The sequence below is a fragment of the Dasypus novemcinctus genome, chromosome 9 (genome assembly GCF_030445035.2).
Source record: "Dasypus novemcinctus isolate mDasNov1 chromosome 9, mDasNov1.1.hap2, whole genome shotgun sequence".
NCBI lineage: Eukaryota > Metazoa > Chordata > Mammalia > Cingulata > Dasypodidae > Dasypus > Dasypus novemcinctus.
Window position 1 is genome coordinate 64,679,960 of NC_080681.1, and position 25,898 is coordinate 64,705,857.

A 25,898-nucleotide genomic window follows, 5' to 3' on the forward strand; every position below is an offset into this window, starting at 1 on the left:
GAACTAGAACGCTTGTTTTTTTTTTTAATTTGGAGTGCATTTACTCCAGAGAAAGGATGCACAGCCAGAGTCCACCCTCCATTCCAAGGAAGAAAAGCAAGTTCTCAGCCTGGTGGAAATAAAAAGGCAGTACTGAGGGCAACTTTCAACACCTTCCTTAGATTGAGAGTTTGTGGAAAGGCCATGCAACATCAGTCACCCTTCCTACCTCCATTAAGAATTGAGGCCAACATAGTTACTTCTGACCACCCATCTCTTCCCAGGTGTTGGGAAATCAACAGTTGCAAACCATTGTGCATCAACTCATCATTGCATGATTAAAGCTGAAAGCAGACAGTTATTCCTCCACAGTTAGAGTTCAAACATTTACACAACCAACCAGAAGCCTTAGTAGCAAGTTAAAATTAATCACACAGACATCAAAACCTGCTTTACAAAGGCCTTTCTCATTTCTTTTAATTTCTTTATCTGTTTGCATAATGCTTGTTTGTAAATGTATCGAAGACCTCCATATTCCATCTCATCCAGTTTTTATTAACAGATAATGTAGGGAAGTGGACTTGGCCCAGTGTTTAGGGCATCTGCCTACCACACGGGAGGTCCGCGGTTCAAACCCCAGACCTCCTTGACCCATGTGGAGCTGGCCCACATGCAGTGCTGATGCGCGCGGGGAGTGCCCTGCCACGCAGGGGTGTCCCCGCATAGGGGAAGCCCACGTGCAAGGAGTGTGCCCTGTAAGGAGAGCCTTCCAGTACGAAGGAAGGTCAGCCTGCCCAGGAGTGGCGCGGCACATACGGAGAGATGTTGCAACAAAAAGAAACACAGATTCCCGTGCTGCTGACAACAACAGAAATGAACAAAAGGAACACGCAGCAAATGGACACCAAGAGCAGACAACTGGGGTGGGCAGGGGGGGAAGGGGAGAGAAATAAATAAAAATAAATCTTAAAAAAAAACAACAGATAATGTAAAGAATAAGAAGCAGCTGTGTTCCAGATGTTGGCAACAGAGTTTATGCTACATCATATGATATATTACTTTGGGAGTTCCATTATTTCCCATTGTGCTGAGAGCTCTGGGACTTATTTCCTATCAATGAAAGCTTCCTGAGATACTGGGAACTACCTATTAAATACCTTAAAATTTAAGAGAGTTGTAATAAGTGGTCCTGCCTTCAAGGATTTTATAGGTTAGTAGAAAATGACTTAAAAACCTAGAAATATTATACTACTACTTAGTCAACCACTGATAAATAGATGATAGACACTTCAGAAAATTTGGTTTTAAACCACAAGTTTGCCTCTTCAAAGTGACTTAATGAAATAAAAGTTGAATTCCTATTAGGTAGGAATTCTTGGGGGAAATTCCCAAATGGCACTGAGATACTTTGGCATCAACAATGATGATTTTTCCTAGTCAAAGCACAGGTGAAACCACTAGCTTATAACTCTTTTCCTTAAACAAGTTAGGCTAAAGTCACCAAGCCCTCTTCCCAGTAAGGGAAGATGCATACGACATTGAGGAAGAAGCTGTCATCAGCAAACCCCTAGCTTAAAGGCGCTCTTCTCTTTAAGAATCCTGCTTGCTTGCTCTTTGAATATATGTCTCCATAAACAAATTAGGGAGAAATTGGTCCTACTATATATCAATTAACAAAAAAGGAATTTATAAATGATTTCACCATCATCTCATATTTCTGCCTTGAGGAAAGTAACAGAGGCTGAGTATTTCCTTCCTAGGCTCAGCTACATGCTGCAGGCAATCATTTGACGTATTAATAAGCCTTTAATATTTGCCAAGCACTGTTCTAAATACTGGCAATACAGCTATTAACAACATAGACATATCTTCTGCTTTCCTGGAGCCTATACCACAGTGGAGAATGGGGATGGGGAAGATTAATAATCACATACGCAGACAAATATGTAATGCCATGTGGTACTAAATTAAGAAGGGAAGAGTGGCATGGGTAGACAGGGTTGCAAAGGAAGGACACCCTGAGGAGGGGATGTATGTGTAGAGCAATCTCCATGGACATCTCTAGGCAGAGCACGGTAGGCAGAGGGAATAGCAAGTGCAAAGGACCCTTGGCGTGAGGATGCACAGGCACATACAGGTAAAGAAATTATGAAGTAGTTACGGAAAATAAATATTTGTGCATTCCCTTGCCCTCAAGATAAGAGGTCTGAATATGTTTGACAGCAAAAAGAAAATACAGAGGCAAGACAATTTAAAGAATATATGATAAAGACAAAGAATGTACAATACCATATCCAATATAACTGGCATTCTGGAAACAGAAAAACGGAACAGATGGCCAAAAAGATTTAAAAGAGTAAAACCTCTTTGAAATCAAAGAGTGAATTGCAGATCAAAAGGATACACAATATATGGGGAAAATAATATACAACATCAAAATAGTCTATTTACTTCAAGTATGAAAAAATAATTCTTCAGGCAGTCTATACAAAAACAAAAACAAAAACAAAAACAATCATCTTCAAAAAGGGGAAAAGCTGAACCAGCCTTACGCTTCTACATCACAATAATCCAGGCCAGAAGAAAATTGAACAATGCCTGCAAAGTTCTGAAGGACATAAGAGCCACTCAGGAATATCACAGTCAGCTAAATAATAGGACAATAAAGAGACACTGTAAAAAAGAAAACTTGGGAATGCACCCCCTTATAAGGGAAGGGAAGAAATAAGGAAGGAAAGGAGGTTGGAAAAGATGAAGGGAGGAAAACAAAATTCAAGTGATGAATGGATAAGTAGTAATGCAACTTTATCGAGATATAATTCATACATCATTACAATTCACTTTAAGTGTGTACAATTCAATGGTTTCTAGAATATTCACAAAATCATGCAACCATCATCATATTCTAGAACATTTCATCACCCCAGAAAGAAACCTTGTACCAATTAACTGTCAATCCCCGCTTCCCCCTTTGGATTAGGCAATTTCTTAGATAAGACACCAAAAGCAACAAGCAACAAAATTTTGCAAAGGCAAATTGACTTCATCAAAATTGAAAACTTTTGTGCTTCAAAGGACACCATCAAGAAAATGAAAAAAATAAATGCCCCAAAATGAGAATATATGTGCAAATCATAAATCTGATAAAGGAACAGTATCCAGAATATATAAAGTACTCTTCCAACTCAACAATAAAGACTAATAATCCAGTTTAAAAATGGGCAAAGAATTTGAATAGCTATTTCTGCAATACACAAATTGCCATTGCATGAAAAGATGCTCAGTATCATTAGTCATTGGGAAATGCAAATCAAAACCACAAGACAGGGAGCAGATGTGGCTCAAGCCTGCTTCCCACATGGGAGGTCCTAGGTTCAGTTCCCAGTGCCTCCTAAAAAACAAAACAAAACATTAAGCAAACCAACTCAGGGGAGCCAACGTGACTCAGTGGTTGAGTGCTGGCTTCCCACTTATGAGGTTCCCAGCTCCTGATACCTCAGAAACAAAAACAAACAACAAAAACCACAAACAAAACCCCACAAGATATCACTTCACATCTAGAAGGGGCAATCAAAGACAGACAATAACAAACGTTGATAAAGATGTGGAGAATTTAGAACCTTTATACATTGCTGGTGGGAAGGTAAAATGGCGCAACCACTTTGGAAAATAGTTTGACAGTTTCTCAGAAAGTTAAACATAGGGTTACCATATGACCCAGCAATTCTGCAACTTGATATATATCAAAAAGAACTGAAATATACCCACACAAAAACTTGTACATGAATATTCAGAGAAGTACTCATAATAGCCAAAAAGGTGTAAACAAGACAGATGTCCATCAAATGATGAAAAGATAAATAAAATGTGATAGGTCCATATAAGAAGATATTATTCAGCCATAAAAAGGTATACCACAACATGGATGACCTTGAAAATATTATGCTTAGTGAAAGAAGCTACTCACAAAAGACTACATATTATATGGAATGTCTAGAATAGGCAAATCTGTAGACTCAGAAAGTAGATTAATGGTTGCCTAAGGTGGGGGAAGGGCTGGAGGGAAACTGGGAGTGACTACTAATGGGTATAGGGCTTCTTTTTGCGGTGATGAAATGTTCTAAAATTAATTGTTGTGACGGTACTAGAAATCAGTGACTTGTGTACTTTAAATGGGCATATTGTATATAGTACATAAATCATAGCTGTTTTTTATTAAAGGTAGTGCAACATTCCATGCTATAAAAGTGTGATATATAGACAACAAAGAGAAATAAAAAAGTGAACAGAGAAATGGTAGTAGGTAAGAGAACCAGTACACAAAATTCATGTTAAAAAATCAATGTAATACCAAAAAAGTGCAGAATTTTTGTTACAAAAAATAACAAATACATTTTAACAGTAAAAAACAACAAAAATTGGGAGAGAGGAAGAGGGAGGAAGCCTAAGTATATTAATCACCTTCCTAGTCATACTAAAGACACAATACCTCCTGTCTAAATTTGAAATTATGTGGTTTTTAAAAACAAATGTGTCAGTAACTAAATAGCTTTCATTATCTTAAAGAGCTGCCATAGGAATTCATAATCCCTGAATGTCAGTAATAATTTCTTCAGATTCATTTCAGTTTTGTTATTGCTAAATCTGATTGAAATTATTTTTTCATAGCATTTTAAAAATGATGCCATTCTTATACATTTCTATCCGCATATGTGCATGGAAAGGTATATAGAATGATGATTTTCAACTGTCAACCTGGCTATTTCTGGATGTGAGACTATAGGTATTTTGCTGTTTTCTTACCTTTTTCCATATTGCCTGAATGTTTTCAATGACCATGTATCATTTTTATAAAAAAATGGAAAAATATAAAATTAAATTCTCTATATCTCTACATCTCATTCCCCTTTTAGCCTCATCAATCTGCTCATCTTTCTAAATCCTGGATTATTAATGATTAGACAGGCAACAGAGGTTTATATTGTCTTGTTTTATATTATGAGGTAAAGCTTAATGGAAGATGAATGATTTTAGTTCAATGAACTATGTTTAAATTCTCCCAAGTATATTTAATGATGACTGAATATGATGCTTATAAATTAGAATGACAACATTTTCATTAAGTTTCTCAGCAGTTTATTATTGAAATGTTAAGTTCCAAACTCTATTCGTGTCAGGATGTACACACACACACACTTAAGATTGGTAATAATAAATAACAGTAACACATGTTTACCATTTGGCCACCTGCTCCATTCCGGAAACTCCACTAAGAGTTTTACATTTGTTAACTAATCCTCATATACCTATGCCAAAAACACTTTTTACAGATGAGGGGGAAAAAGACTCCAAGGGAGGTAATTTCACTTGTTAAGACTGTAGAGCTAATAAGTAACAAACTGATGTTCAGGTCTGACTCAGAGGTCCACGCTTCTCCCATCACATTAATGTTTTATCACAGTGCTTTGTGTATAGTAAGCACACAACAGTTATTTTAATATTAAACTAACAAAGTATATCTCAGAGTCAGCTTTGCAATAAATTTCTGTAACTGATCAAATTCCCAAGATACTTGTTTCATAAATTAAGGAAGCAGGTGCTCCTAACATCTGAAATTAAGACTTGAAGACAATTTAATCCTGTGCTTTACTTTTTTATAAATTTCTACTTAAACAGCAATAGAAAATGGATAGGTTCTTATGAAAGTGGAAGACAAGACAAGCCCAAACAGATATGTCATAGTTTAGTGTCTCAAGTATATATAAATTTTTTTAAAAAAAAATTTAATTCAATTTCTAAATGTTAGTTGGAAAGAAAGCTAAAGTTATTCATTCTTGCAAACTCAAAGTATTAAATTTTATTTTTTATTATAGTGAGTAGCATCTGGTTTATAAATGGGAATGTGCCTAGAAAGAGTAGTCTAGGGATGTAAATGTCAATTGAAAGAAAACTAGAGAATAATCTAGGAATTGAATAACACAGTGAACCCAGAGGTGCATGAGAATTGTGATTGATGGTACAGATGTAAGAGTGCCCTTCTGTGACCTAGAGCAGATGGACGGCACTCTTGCAGGATGCTGGGAATGCAGAGAAGCATGGGAAAAACACAACTGGTGTTACCTATGGACTAAGGTTAACAGTAATATTCATGCGCCTATGCCAAAGATGCACTGTATTGATAATGGGGGATTATAGAAAAAGTGTGCCAAATGTTCACTATGGACCATGGTTGGTGGTAATAGTCTGATGATATTATCTTGTACTTTGTAACAAATGTTACACCACAGTGTGGTATGTTCATGAAGGGGTGTTGTATGGGAATTTTATATATGCACATGATTGTTACGCAAGCTCAGAACTTCTATAATAAAAATATATCTTTAAAAATAATAATAGGGTAGGTTGGGGGAAAATACACCAAATGTAAGATATGGATTATAGTTAAAACTAAGATTTTGACAATATTCTTTCATAATTTGTAACTAATATCTCACAAAGTGTTAGTGGTGGGTTGATGTATGGGATCCCTGTATAATATTTTGCATGTTTGTTTTCTAAGTTCACAACTTTTACTATATACTTACTGTTTATTTTGTTCATGTATGAATGATATTCTTCAATAAAATTTTAAAAAAGAAAAAAAAATATTTTTAATCTCCTTCTAACTCATTTTTTAATATTCACTTTGATACCTATTCAACTTCCTATTTTGGGATATCTTGAAGTATTTAATTTTTGTTCCCACCCAATTTTCCCATTTTATCTGCTCTTATTTTCTACTCCTGGAGTATCCAACTCCTTGTGGTTTCCACAGCACACTATGTTGCTTCATGCCTCCATACCTTTTGTACATAAAGTCCCTTCCATCTAGAATATGCTTTAGGCTCCACTTTTAAATTTAGCTCTAGGTATCACCTTCTCCTGGAAGCCTTCCTAAAGCTGCCTTCCTTACCCTCAAGGGAGGGCCAGATACTCCCTCCCTCTGGGCCACTGCTGGGCTTCTCACCCGCTTCTCTGGTGCTTCTAAGATGTTATACTGCAATTCTTCATGCAGCATTTGCTCCTCTTGAACTGTGAGGTCAGGAGTGTGCTATTTCCTCACGGGACTGACCAATGCCTAGCTCATTAGGGCACACAAAAATTTTACTCTTAATTTGTTTTTCATTCTTGAATCAAGCTTCTCTTGGGTCTGCTCAAATATCTATATACATGTTTTTCATATGGTCCTTAAAGCTTACATGTTAGAATCTAGTCATTCTCTGAAAACACAAACAGAATAAAGTCGTGGGGAGGGCAGGGGTGTGTGGGTGCGTGGACCCCTCGTCCTGCTGGGGGTGAGAGAGCCTTCGATGGCCCCCTCACCAGAGCTGGCCCCACTCCACGTCAGCCTGCAGGGCTGGGCGGCCCCTCCTTGTGGGTGGGCTGAGGAGTCTCCAGGAAGGCCCTGGAACTGGGCCATGGCAACGAGGGTGGGTATGTGGGCACCAGGGGCAGCCCTGCCCCCTCCCGAGGGCCCACAGCTGGGGTGTACAGTGTTTCCAGGTGGACACAGGAGTGGGCCCTCCCCATGGTGCTGAACTGTATTTATGCTGGCAGAGGCCAGTGGGCAGGGGGGCCAGTGTGCTCCCCTCATCAGCCTGACACTGGGTTCTTGCTCACTGGCCTCTTGACCTTTCCTCCCTCTGAATTCCTATTTAAGAGCTTTTGGAAACACAGTCATTCTTGTTTATTAAAATTTAAAATTCTTTTTACAAAAAAAAACAAAACCCACAAAAAACCCACAAACTTAAAGATGTACAATTTCAGGGAATCCTCATTCCAAGGCAGCAATCAGTACATTGAGAAGAAAGTCACCAGAAATGGACAGGGAGACGCCAATCAAATGGGGAAGACAAGAGACCCAAGGCTTTACCACGTTTTTCAGTCACATTGACACCGAGGACGCAGACTGCAGGGAAAGTCGCTAGGATAAAAACTGAGTTCTTATGGTTTGGATTTGAGCCAAAGTAATCAAAGATGAATCTCACTGGCCAGGACACTGAATCACCGCGAGATTCTAAATACCACCAGGGCGAGGTCCCATCTGCCCTGTTTGTTGCCCTACCTTGCTGTCTGGGTAGGGCTGGCAGAGAGTTGGTTTAATAAATACTCAGTTGCAGGAAAAATGATGAGTATTTAGGGCCAAAAGAAATTCACACAATCATCTGGGGCCATTAACAAAGAGGATGCAAGAGCTTTATTGGAATCAGCAGCTAGATAAAAGTCTAAACAGGTTTTGTGCCTTGGATAAGGTGTATCTTAAGAATGAACTCACTGAAATTCCAAAATGTCTCTTCATAACCTAACCCTGCAGAAGAATGGTCTTCCCTGTGTAATTCAACCAGTTGCCCTGCTTAGAAAACTTAAAATAGATAGAAACCTTTCTTCTTATTTACCCACCTTCCCCTGGCAAAGTCATTCATTCTTACTTTCGGTACACTAATCTACTTAAAACTAATTACATATCTATAAATTCTTTCATTGAAGAATATCCAAGTACTTAAAAATCACGTTGGGAAGTAAAATTAAACACAGATCTCAGGTTTTATAATTCATTCTTCTAAAAAGATGATTAAAAATGGCAAGTACCTTTTGGAAATGCAACTTAAAGATGTACCATTTCAGGGAATGCTATTATTCCCTGAATATGGCTATATGGCCATATATTTTTTTAATAATTTTTTAAAAATCAGACTAGCCCAACAAATAGTTACCAATCCTTCATGAAAGCCCAAATCAAACACACAGTAAGCAGACACCATGATCAAAAATGCTACCTTCAAAGTGTCCAAACACACATACACATACACAAGGTAATGTGCCCATAACGAAAATGAGCAAAACAACATTCATGTAAGGACTGCTGCCCAAATTCTTTCTTCAAAGTAGAATTTTGGCTGCAGAAAAAGCACACTGGTTGGTATTCACAAAGACATATTTACACTGTCTTGGGGCAGGGACAGGATCTCTAAGAAGGTGGCGCTAACACTATTCTAGACACACACAATCACTGTTCATGCTACCATTTTCACCAAGAATGCCATTTCTTACTTTAAAAAATCATTCCACTCACCTCCTGGAACACAGTTGCCACCTCACCTGTACCACAGTTGGCTGAACACATGTCTTCTGCCCTTCAGTATCAGGAACTTCTTGATAATCTTAATCTACGTCTACTACCTCTTTCCACACTGTCCCTCCTTTTTCTTCATTTCCAAAGTTAGTAATACCTGTACTTTATTCACTTTAGAAACTCCAGGATCTAACCATATTAAGTGTGTATACTAAGTGCCTGTTGAATGAGCAGAGCTACAATGAAAGGGAGGATTCAAGGATGTACCAAAAAGAAGGGTGAGCCTGGCAAGGCATCCAAGATTTTATTTGTTCAATCCTTGCTCAGCAGGTATGTTAACGGCCATAGTATCCTAAAGAGTTCCATTAACTTCTACTCCTACTCTCCATTCTTCAGGAATCCTAACTGCTTTGAATCTTCCATTAAAGGTATCAGAGAATAAATCAGCCTTAAAAGTGGTTATGTGACAAAAAAGAGGTTATGTGACTATATTTTTCAGAACAAAATATCACACTCATGCACATCCACACACAGAAGGCCTGATTTATTTTTTCCCAAAAAGAATTTCTTCAGTGACCTTCTAAACAAATCTATTATACATTTTATTCTTGAAAATTACCCTACACATTCACAAAGGCAACAGAGAAAAATGCCCTTAGCATTTCCCAAAAGACATGATTCAGAAGAGACTGTTGGCTTTGTTTTGTAGGCACATATTGCCCAAAAGGAAGTAATACTCTTTAGAAGTCTGATTCAGAAAGAAAAAAGTGAAGGGATCAGATCAGAGTAGCTTTGTATCAATCCAGAGTGGTATATAACGTGTTTGCAAAATCAGAACAAAATACTCTAGCTCCAACATCAATAGTTTAGCTTCTGGACATATACCTTTTACATTGCTACTGAGGGTGCATATGCTCTGGAATAGCTCAGGTCTTTGAATAAAGCTCAGGTCATTTAACTCTTAGGGAAAACAAACACACAAACAAACACAGCACACATTCAAGTAGATGTGACTTCTAGAAAAAAATCCTAGCATGACCTTCATGAAGCACTGATTAGTTAGTGTTTAACACTGCTCACAACAAAATAAATGGAACATCTAGCAAAATACTAAACGATGACTCTCATTCTAATGGTACCTTTATCCCCAGTGAAGAGGCTGAAATTATATTCCACTATACTTGCAAAATTTAAGGTTGCTTTCTTTGAAACCAAACTTTGACCCCAAATTTAAAATAATTTCTTATACCTATCACTAAAAATTATATCCAGACAATTCTGTGTTTAACCTTGGTACCTGGAGATAAATCAGTACTGAAACAGAGAACTTTCAGATTACTATTTGACAGATTATAAATTAGCAGTTGAGGTTAGAAATGAAAAAAAAAAACAGAACATAAAATACCTCTCTAACTGGTCCCATTCCACTGCCAGCACTCTTTTTAAAAACTGAAGAATCTGTATTTGTTTTAAAGAGCTGATTACTGTTCCCTAGTTACTATTTCACTTTAAGATCACCTAGCAAACAATAAATATCCTCTTTCTGAAAGTGAAAATAAACTTTTGCAACAAAATTAGAAGGTTTATGCATTACAACTCTGTGGTAGAATACCTGTCTTAAAGAAAACAGAAAATTATTTTTTTAAAACTGCTCTCAATATTAACTGACTCAAAATTCCAAAGTAAAGGGAGAGAGAAAGAAAAAATCAAGGGGGAAAAACCCACAGATATACATATATATACACAAAGGAATATTTCTTACCTAGTTGGAAAGTACATTGTGAAGACAAGGTACTGTTGAACCATTTTTAGCAAGGACAGAGTTAACAAAACCCCAGAGCCCTCACCCACCCCACCTACTTGGCATTCCCTTGGCTTGCATCCACTATACTAGCTTCTACCCACCATTTGCAAGATGCCTCTCCATGGCCATATGGACCAAGATGGTGAGTCATCTGTCATCCAGAATTCCTTTCTTGACCTTTCCATATTCAATCACCTTTTGCACACTCAACAGGCACATCCTTTGCAAAGCAAATGCCCTTAACACAAGGAGTTCACAGCTGAACACAGGAATTAGGCATTCCTTGTATTTCTCACTTTGCCAAATGGATTTGTTCCAGGGTGTTAAAGAAAAATCACAACTGAAAAAGTGACCAGATGGGTTTTCAAGGAGAAAGATACAAACTAAATCAGTAAGGAGACTAATGCACTTTACTAAAAACAGGCTTCTGATGCAAAAGAACTTCAGCTATTCACCCTGAGAGGAAAAGTTATGGCAAAAGCAAGCACTGAAAAAGTACACATGGCATTACATAACTGAAACTGATTTTTCAACTCTGCATGGCCAAATATTTTTAAAACTATTTTTAAACTTAACACTTCATACAGTCGCAAAAAAATTCAGGACCTGCACACCAGCCATGACAAAAAATAATAGCAAAAGATATAGCATTTATTAAATGGCCATCAATCTTCTAAGCACTTTACATACATTAATTCATTTAATCTTTGCAAACCCTTTTCTCACCCCTGTTTTCCATGAAGATTTAGAGGCACAGAGAAGTTAGGTAACTTCCCCAAAGTCATACATACTGCTGGTGAGTGGCAGAGATTCAGAACAAGCAGTCTGGCACCAAGGTCCTTGTTCTCTACCATTACATCAACTACATTTCCAAACAAATTTAACATGGCCGATCCATTTGTTTTTTTGGTGGTGGGTTTGTTTTTGTTTTTGTTTTTTTTTGACAGATTTCAAGTCCACTAAAATTACACACATTCATTTTAAAACACAAGAAGCCTTAAAGAATTTAAACTAGAGAAATTATGATAAGGATATGACAGAGCCAAAGTTTATCAGCTACAGAAAATACCCACATAAAAACCGCTGGGAGTTAACTTTTACCAGGCTGGAGAAATTAACAAGCCTGAGGAAGTCTAGGGAGGGTGATAACAGCCAAGAATCTCAGAAAATCTTGAACACATTATAAGAAAAGCCCAGGACGGTAGTACCTAATAGCCATAACGCCTATCATTTCTTCTTCAATCCATTCTCTCATGAATAATGCCTCTTTTTAATCCCACTACAACTAAATTCAAGCCATCAACATCTCTTGGCTCAATTATTCTAAAAATCTCTTATTTATTTGACTTTATTTGAGCAGAATCCCTTCCCTATCTACCCCAACCCTAATCTATCCTCTGCTGATAACAGAACAGTCTTTTTAAGACAAATGTAATCATGTCATGCCCATACTTAACAACAATGCCCAGTTCCACCCTCTTCATACAGAATCAAAGGGCATCCACCCCAGCACCCTGCAAATAGGCTCAGGAACATACAAGGCTAAATCATCCCTCTCTTACCCTCTGCCCCCAAAAAACAAAAATAAAAAACAAATCCACCTTCCCACCCCATTCATTCACCTGGGGAATATCTATCTCTTTATTCTTCCATTTTTCCAGAAAGTCATTCCCCCCAAGAGAAAAGATCATTTTCTACTTTATGCCCTCAGAGTAGCACACTTATACATTTCTATTATGGAATCACTGACATTTTTTTGCACTTGTTCACACAACTGACTCCCCGACTGGGATACAGGTCTCCTTAAAGGAAAAGGACAGGGTCTTGCCATTCTATCAACAGCACCTAGTAGTTTCTTTTTTTTTTAAGATTTATTTCTCTCCCCTTCCCCCCAGCACCCCCCCCCCCCCCCCAGCTGTCTGCTCTCTGTGTCCATTCGCTGTGTGTTCTTCTGTGCCCGCTTGTATTCTTGTCAGCAGCACTGGGAATCTGTGTCTCTTTTTGTTGCATCATCTTGCTGTGTCAGCAGTCTGTGTGTGCGACGCCACTCCTGGACAGCCTGCACTTTCTTTCGTGTTGGGTGGCTCTCCTTACAGGGTGCACTCCTTGCATGTGGGGTTCCCCTACATGGGGGACACCCCTGCATGGCATGGCACTCCTTGAGTGCATCAGCACTGCACGTTGGCCAGCTCATTACACAGATCAGGAGGCCCTGGGTTTGAACCCTGGACCTCCCATGTGGTAGGAGGACGCACTGTCTGTTGAGCCAAGTCTGCTTCCCATGCACCTAGTAGTTTCTGATGCACAGTCAGAGCTTTATTCATTATTTTAATACCTAATGAACTGATGCATGCGTTCCATTATAGCCTTTATCTTAATAAACACTATTTCAGTTGTTGGGTCCCTCCAGTCTCATGGGGACATAGCTGCAAATTACTCAGAGGAAGGCACTAGAAAGAAATTATTTACTTTATAGTCAACTTTTCAGAACACCCGCAAGGTAAGGAACATATATTGAAGAGGATTTCACATAATATGCTCCAAATAACAAATCCTGGAGGTTTACTGTGGGGATTGGGAGTGGAATAGAGGATTCTATGGTCTAACATATAAACTCATAAAAAGCTTTATACTGTCTCCTTCTGCAAAGTTAAATCACATTGTTATATTAAAGGTTCTGAGAAGTCTTGAAGTAAAGGAAATTTAGTTTAGAATTTACTAACTTTGGGTTGGTAACTGAACCCTACTTTTGCTCAGTTTTCTCATTCATTAACTGTGGATAACAATAATACTTGCCTCATATGGTCATTGTTGGGATCAAACAAGATAATAAATAACAAGTCTTCACAACATGCTTGAACACAGTAAATAATAGATGCTACATTGCTAACACTTAACCTGACTTTTTATTAAGTTTTTTTTTTTATGAATTTGACAATTGCCTTTTTTAAAAAATTTCTCTCCCCTTCCCCGCTCCCCGCCCCCCCAATTGTCTGTTCTCTGTGTCTATTTGCTCCGTGTTCTTCTTTGTCTGCTTCTGTTGTCAGCAGTACGGGAATCTGTGTTCCTTTTGGTTGCGTCATCTTGTTGTGGCAGCTCTCCGTGTGTGTAGTGCCATTCCTGGGCAGGCTGCACTTTCTTTCACACTGGGCAGCTCTCCTTACAGGGCGCATTCCTTGCGCGTGGGGCTCCCCTACACAGGGACACCCTTGCGTGGCAGGGCACTCCTCACTCCTTGTGCGCATCAGCACTGCGCATGGACCAGCTCCACATGGGTCACGGAGGCCCATGGTTTGAACCGCGGACCTCCCATGTGGTAGACGTATGCCCTAACCACTGGGCCAAGTCCGCTTCCCATCCTGACATTTTCTAAACATAATTTGGGTACAGAATCTGATCTCTTATCTACCAATTATTAACATGCCATACTATATACTTTGAGAAACACTGGTGTCAAATTTATGTAACACCATATTATTTATTTTGGAGATTCATGGCTCCAGAATTTAGGAGAACTATAGAAATGTGATAGTTTAATAGCAGGACAGTTCCTCTGACTTTTCTGTGGCTGACAAAGAAGTTTCAACCTTCCTGAGGCTTCATTTCACTAAGCGAAGATAGGAATGAGTGCACTGTGTGAGCTAAAGAAAAACTCTTCTGCAATGGAAAGAAGCTTGTTACAGCTAAATCTTACTATCCACATTTTGTATTCCTAGAAAAAGGTATATTCATCAAGTTTCTACTTTCACTGAGCCACGTAAGCTTGCTATTTAAGAAGAAAATAACCCAGTCCATTGTCTCTTTAATAAACCAAATGATTTAGAGCGGGCAAACTTAAAAGCAAAGTAGTCTTAACATGGCAGCTGCATAGTGTTCAAAATTGTACAATATTTTGTATGTGAGCAACTATATGGATTACAGTAATAGTTGTCATCAAGAGAGCCCATAATTCCTAAAAAATTTAGGAACCACAACTGGATTTTTAAACCAGCTCCATGTATTTAAATTCATATTAAAAATCAAACAATACTAAAGGGTATATATAATGAAAGGTAACTCTCTCTCCCAACCCTAATCTTCACCTAGAGCAACCATTGTTATGAGCTTTTTTCTTTTTTTAGGAGGTACCAGAGATTGAACCCAGGACCTTGTACATGGGAAGCAGGCACTCAACCACTGAGCTACATCACTCCCCAATGAGAGTTGTTTTTTTCGTTTGTTTTTAGGAGGTACTGAGGATCAAACCCAGGACTCTGCATGTGTGGGAAGGAGGTACTCAATCACTTGAGCTATATCCACTCCCTGTTATGTTTTTTATAACCTTCCCATGATAGCATATGCATATGTAAGTACATACAGTAATATTATACAACCCTTTTTACATAAATAGTAGTATATGATTTATACTGTTCTGCAAACAGCTTTTTTCACTTGGCAGTTTATTTTGTTTATTTTGGAAGACTGTATCAACACAGAGTATTATTAAATTAATGAATGTTCAAAATTGAAACAGTGCCTATGATGAATACCTAGGCTGCTTCCATACCCTTGCTATTCATAAATGATGCTAAAACAAACATCCTTGAAGGTATACCTTTAGGCAGAAATCCAGCATGGAATTGATAAATTTAAAGGTATAGATACAGCTAAACTGCTCTCCAAATTTTGCCCATTTTACACTCTCAACAACACTTTTTTCCTACATCCTCAATAAAGGATTTTCTGTTTTTTTATCTTTATTAATCTGACAGGTGAAAAATGATAACTAGTGGTTTTAATTTGTGTGATCCATTGTGAATGAAAGGACTTGGATTTAAGATGAGTTAAACTTACGATTACTCAGTCATGGAAACAAAAGGCACCATAGAAACTGGAACAATAATGGAATTCAATGAAGAGCTGCGGCAAATCAGCAGTTCCGGTGATGGAAGTTTGGAGAAAGAGGAATTAAAAGGCTGCTCCACCATGGTTTTTCTATCATGTTGCCAAACTGGAATATGGCTAACCACATCATTCAAAGTTCAGGGAAAAATGCATTTCTAATCTGTGAGAAATTAAAGGAGACCATAACACAAACTCACAAGAACCCAGCTTACCTACAAGTTCAACTCACCATCTAATAGCCAGTGCTGGCCACGCCTGTTCTCGAGCTCCGACATCATGAGGCGTGTGATCACATGATCTGGAACCAAAAGACCTTTCTCTATGTACTGCTTTGCCATATCACCAACTTCTATGAGAAAGACAGGAAAAAGAGACACTCAAAAAAACTTGAAACAAACATAAGCTTATAAACTCTTTTCTGACAGCTTTGCCTCCTCTCCCATCCTTCTCTGTTGGTATGGGGAAAAGTTATAGTTTTTATAATATCAGTTTCAATAATGGTGACAGTGTTACTATTTAACCCATCTGTCTTCCAAAGAATTTTAAAAGGCATCTCCAAAACCTAAAATTATTAAAAAGAAATCATCAATTAGATAAAGCAACAGTAAGAATAGAAAATATAAAGTAGACTCAAGAGGGAGGGTGATACATGAAAAGACTTGGAAAGAAGTCCTAGATACTTCATAGAGGTGAGCCGCAAATTTGGTACTAAACCTCCCAACAGTTGGCAGTAACAAGGAAATGTGATCAATATGTCATTCATGGTGACCAGAAGACTAAAGGAAGCTGAGAGGTAAATATTCCTTAGAGAGACCAAAGGAAAAATGTTCCACTGGACCTCATAGAACACTGAAAATTCAACTAACCACATTTTTATTTCTTTTCATGGGCCTCAATATGAACAGATGGCACCTTGCTGACATAATTGTAAAAGCTATTCAGCATTATTTGTGGGATGCCAACTTCATAAAAGGACGTGAATTTTAAAAGATTTTCAGCGAAAAAAAAATGTTTCTATCTCAAGCTAAAATAATTTCTGATATTTAGAATTGTGAGTTGGGTTCAACAAAACAAATTATCAGCTAAAATCTGCACACTTCTGAGAACTGAGGGTTTTTTTTTTTAAACAAAAATGAAGTCCTCTGCTATCTAGAGAAGTGAAAATTTACTATTAAGAACACCACATTCTCTATAGGCCAATTAAGTTCTTAAAAAATATAAAAGAGGAAAATGACCAAGATGACACAGTGAGATACTTTAGGGTTCCTTCCCCCAACAGAAGCTCTGAGCAACCAGCAAGAACTGGCAGAAATGTTTCTCAAAGCTCCAAAAATCAGTTAAAAGATTGCAATAACAGGAGGAGTGCTGAATCAATAGTATGGCTACTTAACAGTAGCAGGATTTCTTGATACCCTGGCTGGCCCCACCCCCATCCCAGCTCAACACTAAGCCAGCCAGCGCTCCCAGTATGGATCCCAGGTCCTTGTTCCAATGGAAGCAACGCAATCCTTGTGCACATATTGAGAGCATGTATGTCTAGTCCAATCTGTTTGGTGATGGCCTGAGAGACATGCCATTCTAGAACTCGCCCTGCCTATACAAAGCAGTTCACAAAGCTCTCTTACAGAACACTAGGAGAGCAATCAAGTTGTGCCATGTGGGCAATGGATTGCTGGATTATAGGACATATTGTGCAGTACCCGGAACCATACGGAAACTTTCCAATGGAAGAAGAGAGGTTCATATCCATGTAAATGAAGGAATTTCTAGGGCCACATGCATATGCCTAAGACAGGACCTGCACAGATAAGATCAGGGAGGCCCTTACGCTTTGGCCTGGAGCTATTCTCAAACCTCAGTGTATGAATAAGCCCTGAAGGCTTGCCCAGGTCACTCTGCAGAGACTGGGAAATGTGTGTTCTCCTCCCCCTGCCTCTTTTTTATTAGTTCCTAGCATTCAAGGAAACCTATGTCAAAGCACCAGGTAGATAAAAGTCTAAGGAACAGGCACCTATAGTCTAAATTCCAACAATAACACATTAAAACATCAAAATGTCCACACTTCAACAAAAGATTAAAAAATATACAAAGAAACAGGAAACAATGACCCAGGCAAAAAAGAAAATTAAAGCATTAGAAATCACCAACAAGGAGGCCCATAATTAGAATCCATTCTAGACAAAGACTTTTTAAAAATGATCCTAAATATGCCCAAAGAGCTAAAGGAAAAGATACACAAAGAACTAAGGGAAAGCAGGAAAACAACAAATGAACACAAGAGAATAATAATAGAGAGGTGGAAATTATGAAAAGGAACCAAACAGAGCTCAAGACTACAATAACAAAAATTTAAAACTCCTTACAAGGATTCAACAGCAGATTGGAGATGGCAGAAGAAAGAACCAGAGAACTTGAAGATAAGACAATTAAAATCATTCAGACTGAGAACAGAAAGAATGATTAAGTGTGCAGAGCCTGAGAGAACTGCAGAGTACCATCATGTACACCAATACATGCATTGTGTGAGTCCCAGAAAGAGAAGAGAAAAAGGGACAGAGAGAATAATCAAAAAAAATAATGGCTGAAAACTTCATATAGCAAAAGATATGAATATACACATCTGAGCTGCTCAACTAACTCCTAATAGGATAAACCAAAATAGACCAATGCAATAGTGTATTATAATCAAACTGGTCAAATGCCAAAGATAAAGAGAGAATTCTGCAAGCCTTTAGAGAGAAGCAATGTATATACAAGTGAGCCTCACTAAAGTTAAATGCCAATTTCAAATGCCATGGGAAACCACAGAGGCAAGAAGACAATGGTATGACATATTTAAAATGCTGAAAGCATTTTATCTATCTGATAAAACTGTCTCTCAAAAATGAGGGAGAGATTAAGATATTCCCAGATAAGAGCTGAGGGGAATTTGTCACCATCAGACTGGTCCTACAAGAGATTTCAAAAAGAACACTACAGGTTGAAAGGAAAAGGAGAGTTGACAATGATTAAAGCCACATGAAGAAATAAAGATCTTATATATCCTGCCATAACCCCTGAACGAACTGGGAGAGAGTGTAAACTACAATGTAAACTATAATCCATGCGGTGTAACAGTGCTCCAAAACGTACTTATCAAATGCAATGAAAATACCACACTAATGAAAGAAGTGGTTGATGTGGGAGGAGTGGGTGGTGTGGGGAGTGGAGTACATTGGAACCTCTTTTTTTTTTTTTTTTAGATTTTTATTTTTTATTTATTTCTCTCCCCTTCCCCCACACCCCAGTTGTCTTCTCTCTGTGTCCATTCGCTGTGTGTTCTTCTGTGACTGCTTCTATCCTTATCAGCAGCACTGGGAACCTGTATTTCTTTTTATTGTGTCATCTTGTGCCAGCTCTCCGTGTGTGCAGCGCCATTCTTGGGCAGGCTGCACTTTTTTCGCGCTGGGTGGCTCTCTTTATGGGGCACACTCCTTGCACATGGGGCTCCCCTATACAGGGGACACCCCCTGCGTGGCATAGCACTCCTTGCGCGCATCAGCACTGTGCATGGGCCAGCTCCACACGAGTCAAGGAGTCCCAGGGTTTGAACCGCGGACCTCCCATGTGGTAGGCGGACGCCCTATTCACTGGGCCAAGTCTGCTTCCCCCCTATATTTTTTAATGTAACATTTTGTGTGATTTTGTATCTTTAAAAAAATAATAATTTAAAAAGAAATAAAGATCTCCACTGAGGGTAACAATATGGGCAAATACAAATGTGAATACTCTTCTATTTTTGGTTTGTAACTCTTTTTACTTCCTACAGGATCTAAAAGGCAAACACATAAAATGTAATGAGCATCCTTAATTTTGGAGTCATAATGTATAAACATGTAAGTTATGGCAAGAACCACATCAAGGTGGGGGAACAGAGGAACACAGTTACTGTATATGAGTGACGTTAAATTGGTATCAAAGCAATGAGGCTGTTATAGAATTAGGATGTTAAATTTAAGTCTCATGGTAGCTACAGAGAAAATGTCAAAGATATGCAAGCTCACAGAAAGAGAAATTCGAGCACAGCTTGCCAAGAGTGGGAGAAAGGGGAATGGGGAGGGAGTTAATGCCTAATGGGCATAGGGTTTCTGTTTGGGGAGATCGGAAAGTTTTAGTAATGGAAGATGATAAGGATAATTTAATATTGTCAATGTGACTGATCCCACTTAATCGTATGCTTGGGAGTTGTTGAGATGGGAAAGTTTGTTGTATGTTCCCACAAGTGGAAGGGGAGGGGAGGAAAGGGGAGGGAAGGGAAGGATTGAATAATTTGATGAATAATTTAATAACTTAATGAATAATTTAAAGTGATTTAAATGAAGGGAAAAGGGAGGGGAGGGAAGGGAAGGGAGAGAAAGAAGGAAAGAAAGAGCAACTAAAAAGACAGTGACAATAAATGCAACACATAATCCTGGATGGGATCTGGCAAGAGAGTAGAAAATGCTCAAAGAGACATTATTAGAACATATGAAAAAAAACTGGAATATATACTATAACCTTTAAATTTCTTGAACTTGATAATTTCAGTTAAAGTGATTACATAAATGAATATCCTTGATCCTAGGAAATGCACATGAAGTAGTAAGTGTTCAAGGAGCATGATACATACAACCTACACTCAAGTGTTCAGAAAACGGAATTTCACATTCTTGTGGATTGAGGTAGGGAGCGGAAAAGAATGCAGAGTAAGCAATGACAACAATCCAAGCACAAGATGAAGTGGAAACAATGGAGGAAGGCCTTCATTTGGCCTTTGAGAGAGCACCTTGAATCAACCCAACATAGACTAGACAACTCTACATTTAAAATAACTGTGCAAGACTTCCAGAACCATCTTGCACCAATTTAATAATTAAGAGAAGGATCTAAGTTCAACATACTTCTGCTATTTTTGGCAGCCCTGCTCCTCTCTGGAGTAAGAAAGGCAACATGCCTTATAACTTGATACAAAATCAAACTTTCAACACATCTCTCAATCTTTACCATGAAAACCCAGAAAGATCAAGTGCCAGAACAAAATGAGCCCAACTTATCTGCATCTGAACAAAGATCTCATTGTGACCCATGGGAGTTGTAGTCATGGCCGATGGGGTTAACTACCAGGGCAGATGGCCCCTCTTTGGAAATGGTGTTTATATGTGATGAATCTGGACTCAGATGGGATCTCCCTTCATAAGACTTTCGTGCTGGTGTGCTGGAGGTGCAGTTAATGTTGGGGTTTAAGATATATTTGGGGGATTTGAATCTCTGGACTGACAATGTGATGGCCAGGTCCTGAGCCTCAACAGACTCCAGCACCTACAATCTGATCTATTGGACTTACCACACTCAGCTAAGATGGAGTTGAAGAAGGACAACCACCACACCATGGAGCCTAGAGTGATTACAACTGAAAATGGGAGGATTGCATCCAGCATCCATGTGGAATCTGAGCCTCCTCTTGACATAGAGGGGCAATGGACACAACCAATCCAATGTCCACATGGAAGAGGTGGCATTGGATTGGGAAAAGTGGACATGGTGGACGATGGGTATGGGGAAAGGCAGGAAGAGATGAGAGGTGGAGGCGTCTTTGGGACATGGAGCTGCCCTGGATGGTGCTTCAGAGGTAATCACCGGACATTGTAAATCCTCACAGGGCCCACTGGATGGAATGGAGGAGAGTATGGGCCATGATGTGAACCATTGTCTATGAGGTGCAGAGGTGCCCAAAGATGTACTTACCAAATCCAATGGATGTGTCATGATGATGGGAACGAGTGTTGTTGGGGGGGGGAGAGGAGGGGTGGGGGGGTGGGGTTGAATGGGACCTCACATATATATTTTTAATGTAATATTACTACAAAGTCAATAAAAAAATAAAAAAATAAAAAAATTTAAAAAAAAGATCTCATTGTAAGAACAAAGTGAAATAAAATTTTTGATCAGAAGATAAAGGTCCATTCCTAAAAACAATACATTCATTTGCTCCTGTCAGTTTGCTTGAAAGCGAAATCAGTATCATTAAATGCTAATGCTATCATGTAATAAAATACACACACACACAAAGGTAGTTCATAAAGTATCAGGGAGGTTTATAAAGTAAGCTTAGTAAATTTAAGTTGCCTAAAATATGCCAGCAGTTTTGCATTTTTTAAGTTTTGCAACAACCAAAATATAAATCCTGCATGTATTTATGAGATTAAGCAGAACACTAATGATTAAGGCCACATATAGAAAAAAAATTTCTTCAGAAAAAGAACTTAAATATCAGATTACAAAATGATATATATTAAAAATAATATGTGTATATATAATATTTAGATATAGATATATGGTATCATCCCCAATGTTAACTATATTAGAAGGAAATCCACGTTTCACATATTTTGCAATAATAAATTTTGTGGCAATGCATCTTAACATATTCCATTCCATTAAATATAAATTATATATATCCATTAAATATAAATTCAAATAGATATTTTCTTGGTAACCTTAGAAAACATACACCTTGAATTTCTAACCAGATCAAATATACACAAGTTTTCAGAATTTAAGCCTACCATTAAGTCGTACATTTAAGATAATACTGAGTTTCAAAAATTTAAGATAATACAGAATTTAAGACTATCTGTTACGTTGGTCATCTCTCCAAAATTAGTGCTTCCAGGATATGGATAAGGTATATTTATTGGTCTCAATTCTTTCACAATAACGTTGCCCATGTTCATACTAACAGACTAAAATAGATCATTGTATTCAGGGCAGTAAATATGCCCAAATATTGCCAACTGCTCAAGGCAGAGGGTGTTGAACTCATCTTGTAAATTATCTTAAGACTGGTTAAAAAGAAAATACCTCTTTCTAAATAAGCAAATGACATTTCTTTGGAAAAACGATGGCAAAAGATAAACACACAGGGAAAAAGACTTAGCCCAATGGATAGGGCGCCCGCCTACCACATGGGAGGTCCACGGTTCAAAGCCTGGGGCCTCCTTGGCCCGTATGGAACTGGCCCATGCACAGTGCTGATGTGCGCAAGGAGTGTCCTGCCACGCAGGGGTGTCCCCCGTGTAGGGGAGCCCCACATGCAAGGAGTACTCCCCATAAGGAGAGCCACCCAGCACGAAAAAAGTGCAGCCTGCCCAAGAATGGCGCTGCACACACGGAGAGCTGACACAAGATGACGCAACAAAAAGAAACACAGGTTCCCAGTGCAGCTGATAAGGATAGAAGTGGTCACAAAAGAATACTCAGCGAATGGACATAGAGGACAGACAATGGGGCGGGGGAGGGGAAAGGAATAAATAAAAAATAAATCTTAAAAAAAAGATTTTTAATAGCATAAAATCCATTCTACAGCCACCCTAAATACTCATGTATAGAGAGTTTAAACATTTCAGAGACTGAACAGCTTCCAAATAGAAATAAATCCATAAAGATATAAAATGTGAAAGATACTTTATTGTCAATAGATAGAAGGGGGAAAAAGTACACTGTTCACTGAGCAGGGGGACTGGAGAATATGAGTTACAATTGTATTCAAGGGTTAAATTCTCTCCGAATACACTAAATAATCATTCAGCTGTTAGTTAATGAGCACCTACTATGTGCCAGTCCCTGTGCCACATGATAGGTAAACATGGTGATCTGATATGAGGCCTGTCCCAAAGCTTAGAGCTTAAACACCAAAAGTTTTTCAATAGCAAAATAGTACAGACTCTTACTTTGTGCCAGACGGAAAAATTAAAGTCAATAGTTATCACAAGTTATACAGTTGCTTACATGGCCAAAAAAATTCCATGTAAATATACTGCGAAAAATGAACAGATTACTGGTCACATACAAATGAAAATTTTTGCTCAAATATTTAATCTTCCAGCAAATTCACCTTTGACCACTGAATAGTTATCCCTGAAAACACTAGTCCAGAGTTACAGAAAGCCAAACAGACTCCCTCGGTTCCTATACACTGGGAACAAAAGATTTGTTTTGCCAAAGGTGAAGATTAAGACCTCAATGTCATCACTTTTAGCCAAGTAAAATCCATCACTGAAATGGAAGTCTCTAGGTATCAACCATTATTAATACTTTGAGCAAAAGCAAGTAAGGTCTTTTTACCTCTTTAAATGTCTGTCTTACTTCTCCTGTTATTTATACCTTTTCCAATAACTAGCCCAGGAAGTACCAGCATATGGACACAATAACAAGCGTGTTTTGTGACATAAGTGAGGAATACTACACGCTTCCAATCAGTTGTGACCCTGCCAGTACCCTAGAGTAGAGCTCCTGTGTCATCCTTAGATCACTGTCTCAATCACCAAGTCACTCCAGTTACTTAGAACCACAGGAGAAAACTCTCTCCCCTGGACACAACATTTACCCAACCAAAATACTCTGTATATCTACTATGTGTTAGGCACTATGCAAGGCATTACAGATACAAATATAGGCAAACCTTGGAGATATTGCAGGTTCGGTTCTAGACCACTGCAATAAAGTGAGTATCACAATAAAGTGAGTCATACAATTTTTTGGTTTCCCACTGAATATAAAAGTTATGTTTACACTATATTGTAGTCTATTAAGTGTGTAACTATATTATGTCTAAAAATGTGCATACATTAATTAAAATGTGACACAGAGACACAAGGTGAGCACATGTTGTTGGAAAAATGGCAATATGTACACCTGCTTAACGGAGAGTTGCCACAAATCTTCAATTTGTAAAAAATGCCATGAAGCACAATAAAGCAAAGCACCATAAAATAAGGTAGGCCTGTATAAGGCTGCCTTTAAGAAGTTCACTAGTGAGGAGAGGGACTGAACAGACCCATGAACAAATAACTATAAACAGCATAGTGGCTATGAGAGAGGAGTGCACAAAATGCTGCAGAAGTAAAGTGGAGGGAGGGAGAGAGGATGGGAGGATGGATGGATGGATGGATGGTTAGAGTGGGAGGGGATGTGGCTAAAAGGGGGTTTAGGGCCATTTCATGTATTTGGATGAGAAGCCACAAAAGAATTTTAAGAATTGAGGGATGAATTATTATTACCTTGGTTAGAAATAACTGAAGGTAGAATGGACAAACAGAATAAATAGGAGAGACAATGTAAATGTAAAACAATTTGTATAAAAACAATGTGGGGGAAGTGGATTTGGCTCAACAGATAGAGCATCCGCCTAATATATGGGAGGTCCAAGGTTCAAACCCAGGGCCTCCTGACCCATGTGATGAGCTGGCCCATGCACAGTGTTGATGCACGCAAGGAGTGCCGTGCCGTGCCACGCAGGGGTGTCCCCCATGTAGGAGAGCCCCACGCGCAAGGAGTGCACCCCATAAGGAGAGCCACCCAGCACAAAAAAAGTGCAGCCTGCCCAGGAGTGGCGTCGCACACACAGAGAGCTAAAGGTGCCACTGACAAGAATATAAGTGGACATGGAAGAACACACAGCAAATGGACAGAGAGAGCAGACAAATGGTGGGGGAGGGCGCAGAAGGGGAGAGAAATAAATTAAATAAATAAATAAATCTTAAAAAAAAACAACAATGTGGATGTGGGAAGTGAGGGATGAGGATGACGAAAGTCAAGGATGAATTCAAAGTTTCTAACCTGATTAATTTGTGGTCATAAATGCCATTCACAGCACTGAATCTAAGACACCACTGAAGCAAGTAAGTAGAAATAGCTATAGAGCTAGTCTGAAATACAACTGAAAGCGAAGGAACGAAGACAAAGCTAGAGACATAGATATAGGAATTTCTTGTGAGGCCATGGGAAGACATGGCCTTCAACGGTCAGAGGACACAGAGAAGGTAGAACCCTTCTAGGTAATTCTAACATATAAGGGGTGAGAAGCCCCACAAAAGAAAAAAATTGATGTAAGTCCCTCAAATGATTCAGGAAGACTTGTTCAAACAAAATAGCTACCTCATATCTAGGTCAATTCAATTCAATTTTAAAAATTGGTAACTTCAATCTCGTATCTAACACAAATTTTCAACAAACATTTGAAGCAATGCATACAAACAACCCATGATACACGTGGAGATGGGAGTGGGTGGTCTTAACCAAAGAAGTCTCTACATTTAACCT

General features: G+C 38.5%; 1 protein-coding gene across 3 annotated transcripts in view; it reads right to left on the minus strand.

Annotated features, from left to right (window-relative positions):
* The window catches only part of AK4 (adenylate kinase 4), a 75,004-nt gene that overhangs the window by 23,210 nt on the left and 25,896 nt on the right, over nucleotides 1-25,898 (minus strand). For all 3 annotated transcript variants that reach the window (XM_058303438.1, XM_058303436.1, XM_058303435.1), the window contains one exon: nucleotides 16,009-16,128. In XM_058303438.1, the coding sequence (XP_058159421.1) occupies nucleotides 16,009-16,117 (109 nt within the window). In that variant the 5' untranslated portion in view covers nucleotides 16,118-16,128. The remainder of the gene's footprint in view (nucleotides 1-16,008; nucleotides 16,129-25,898) is intronic.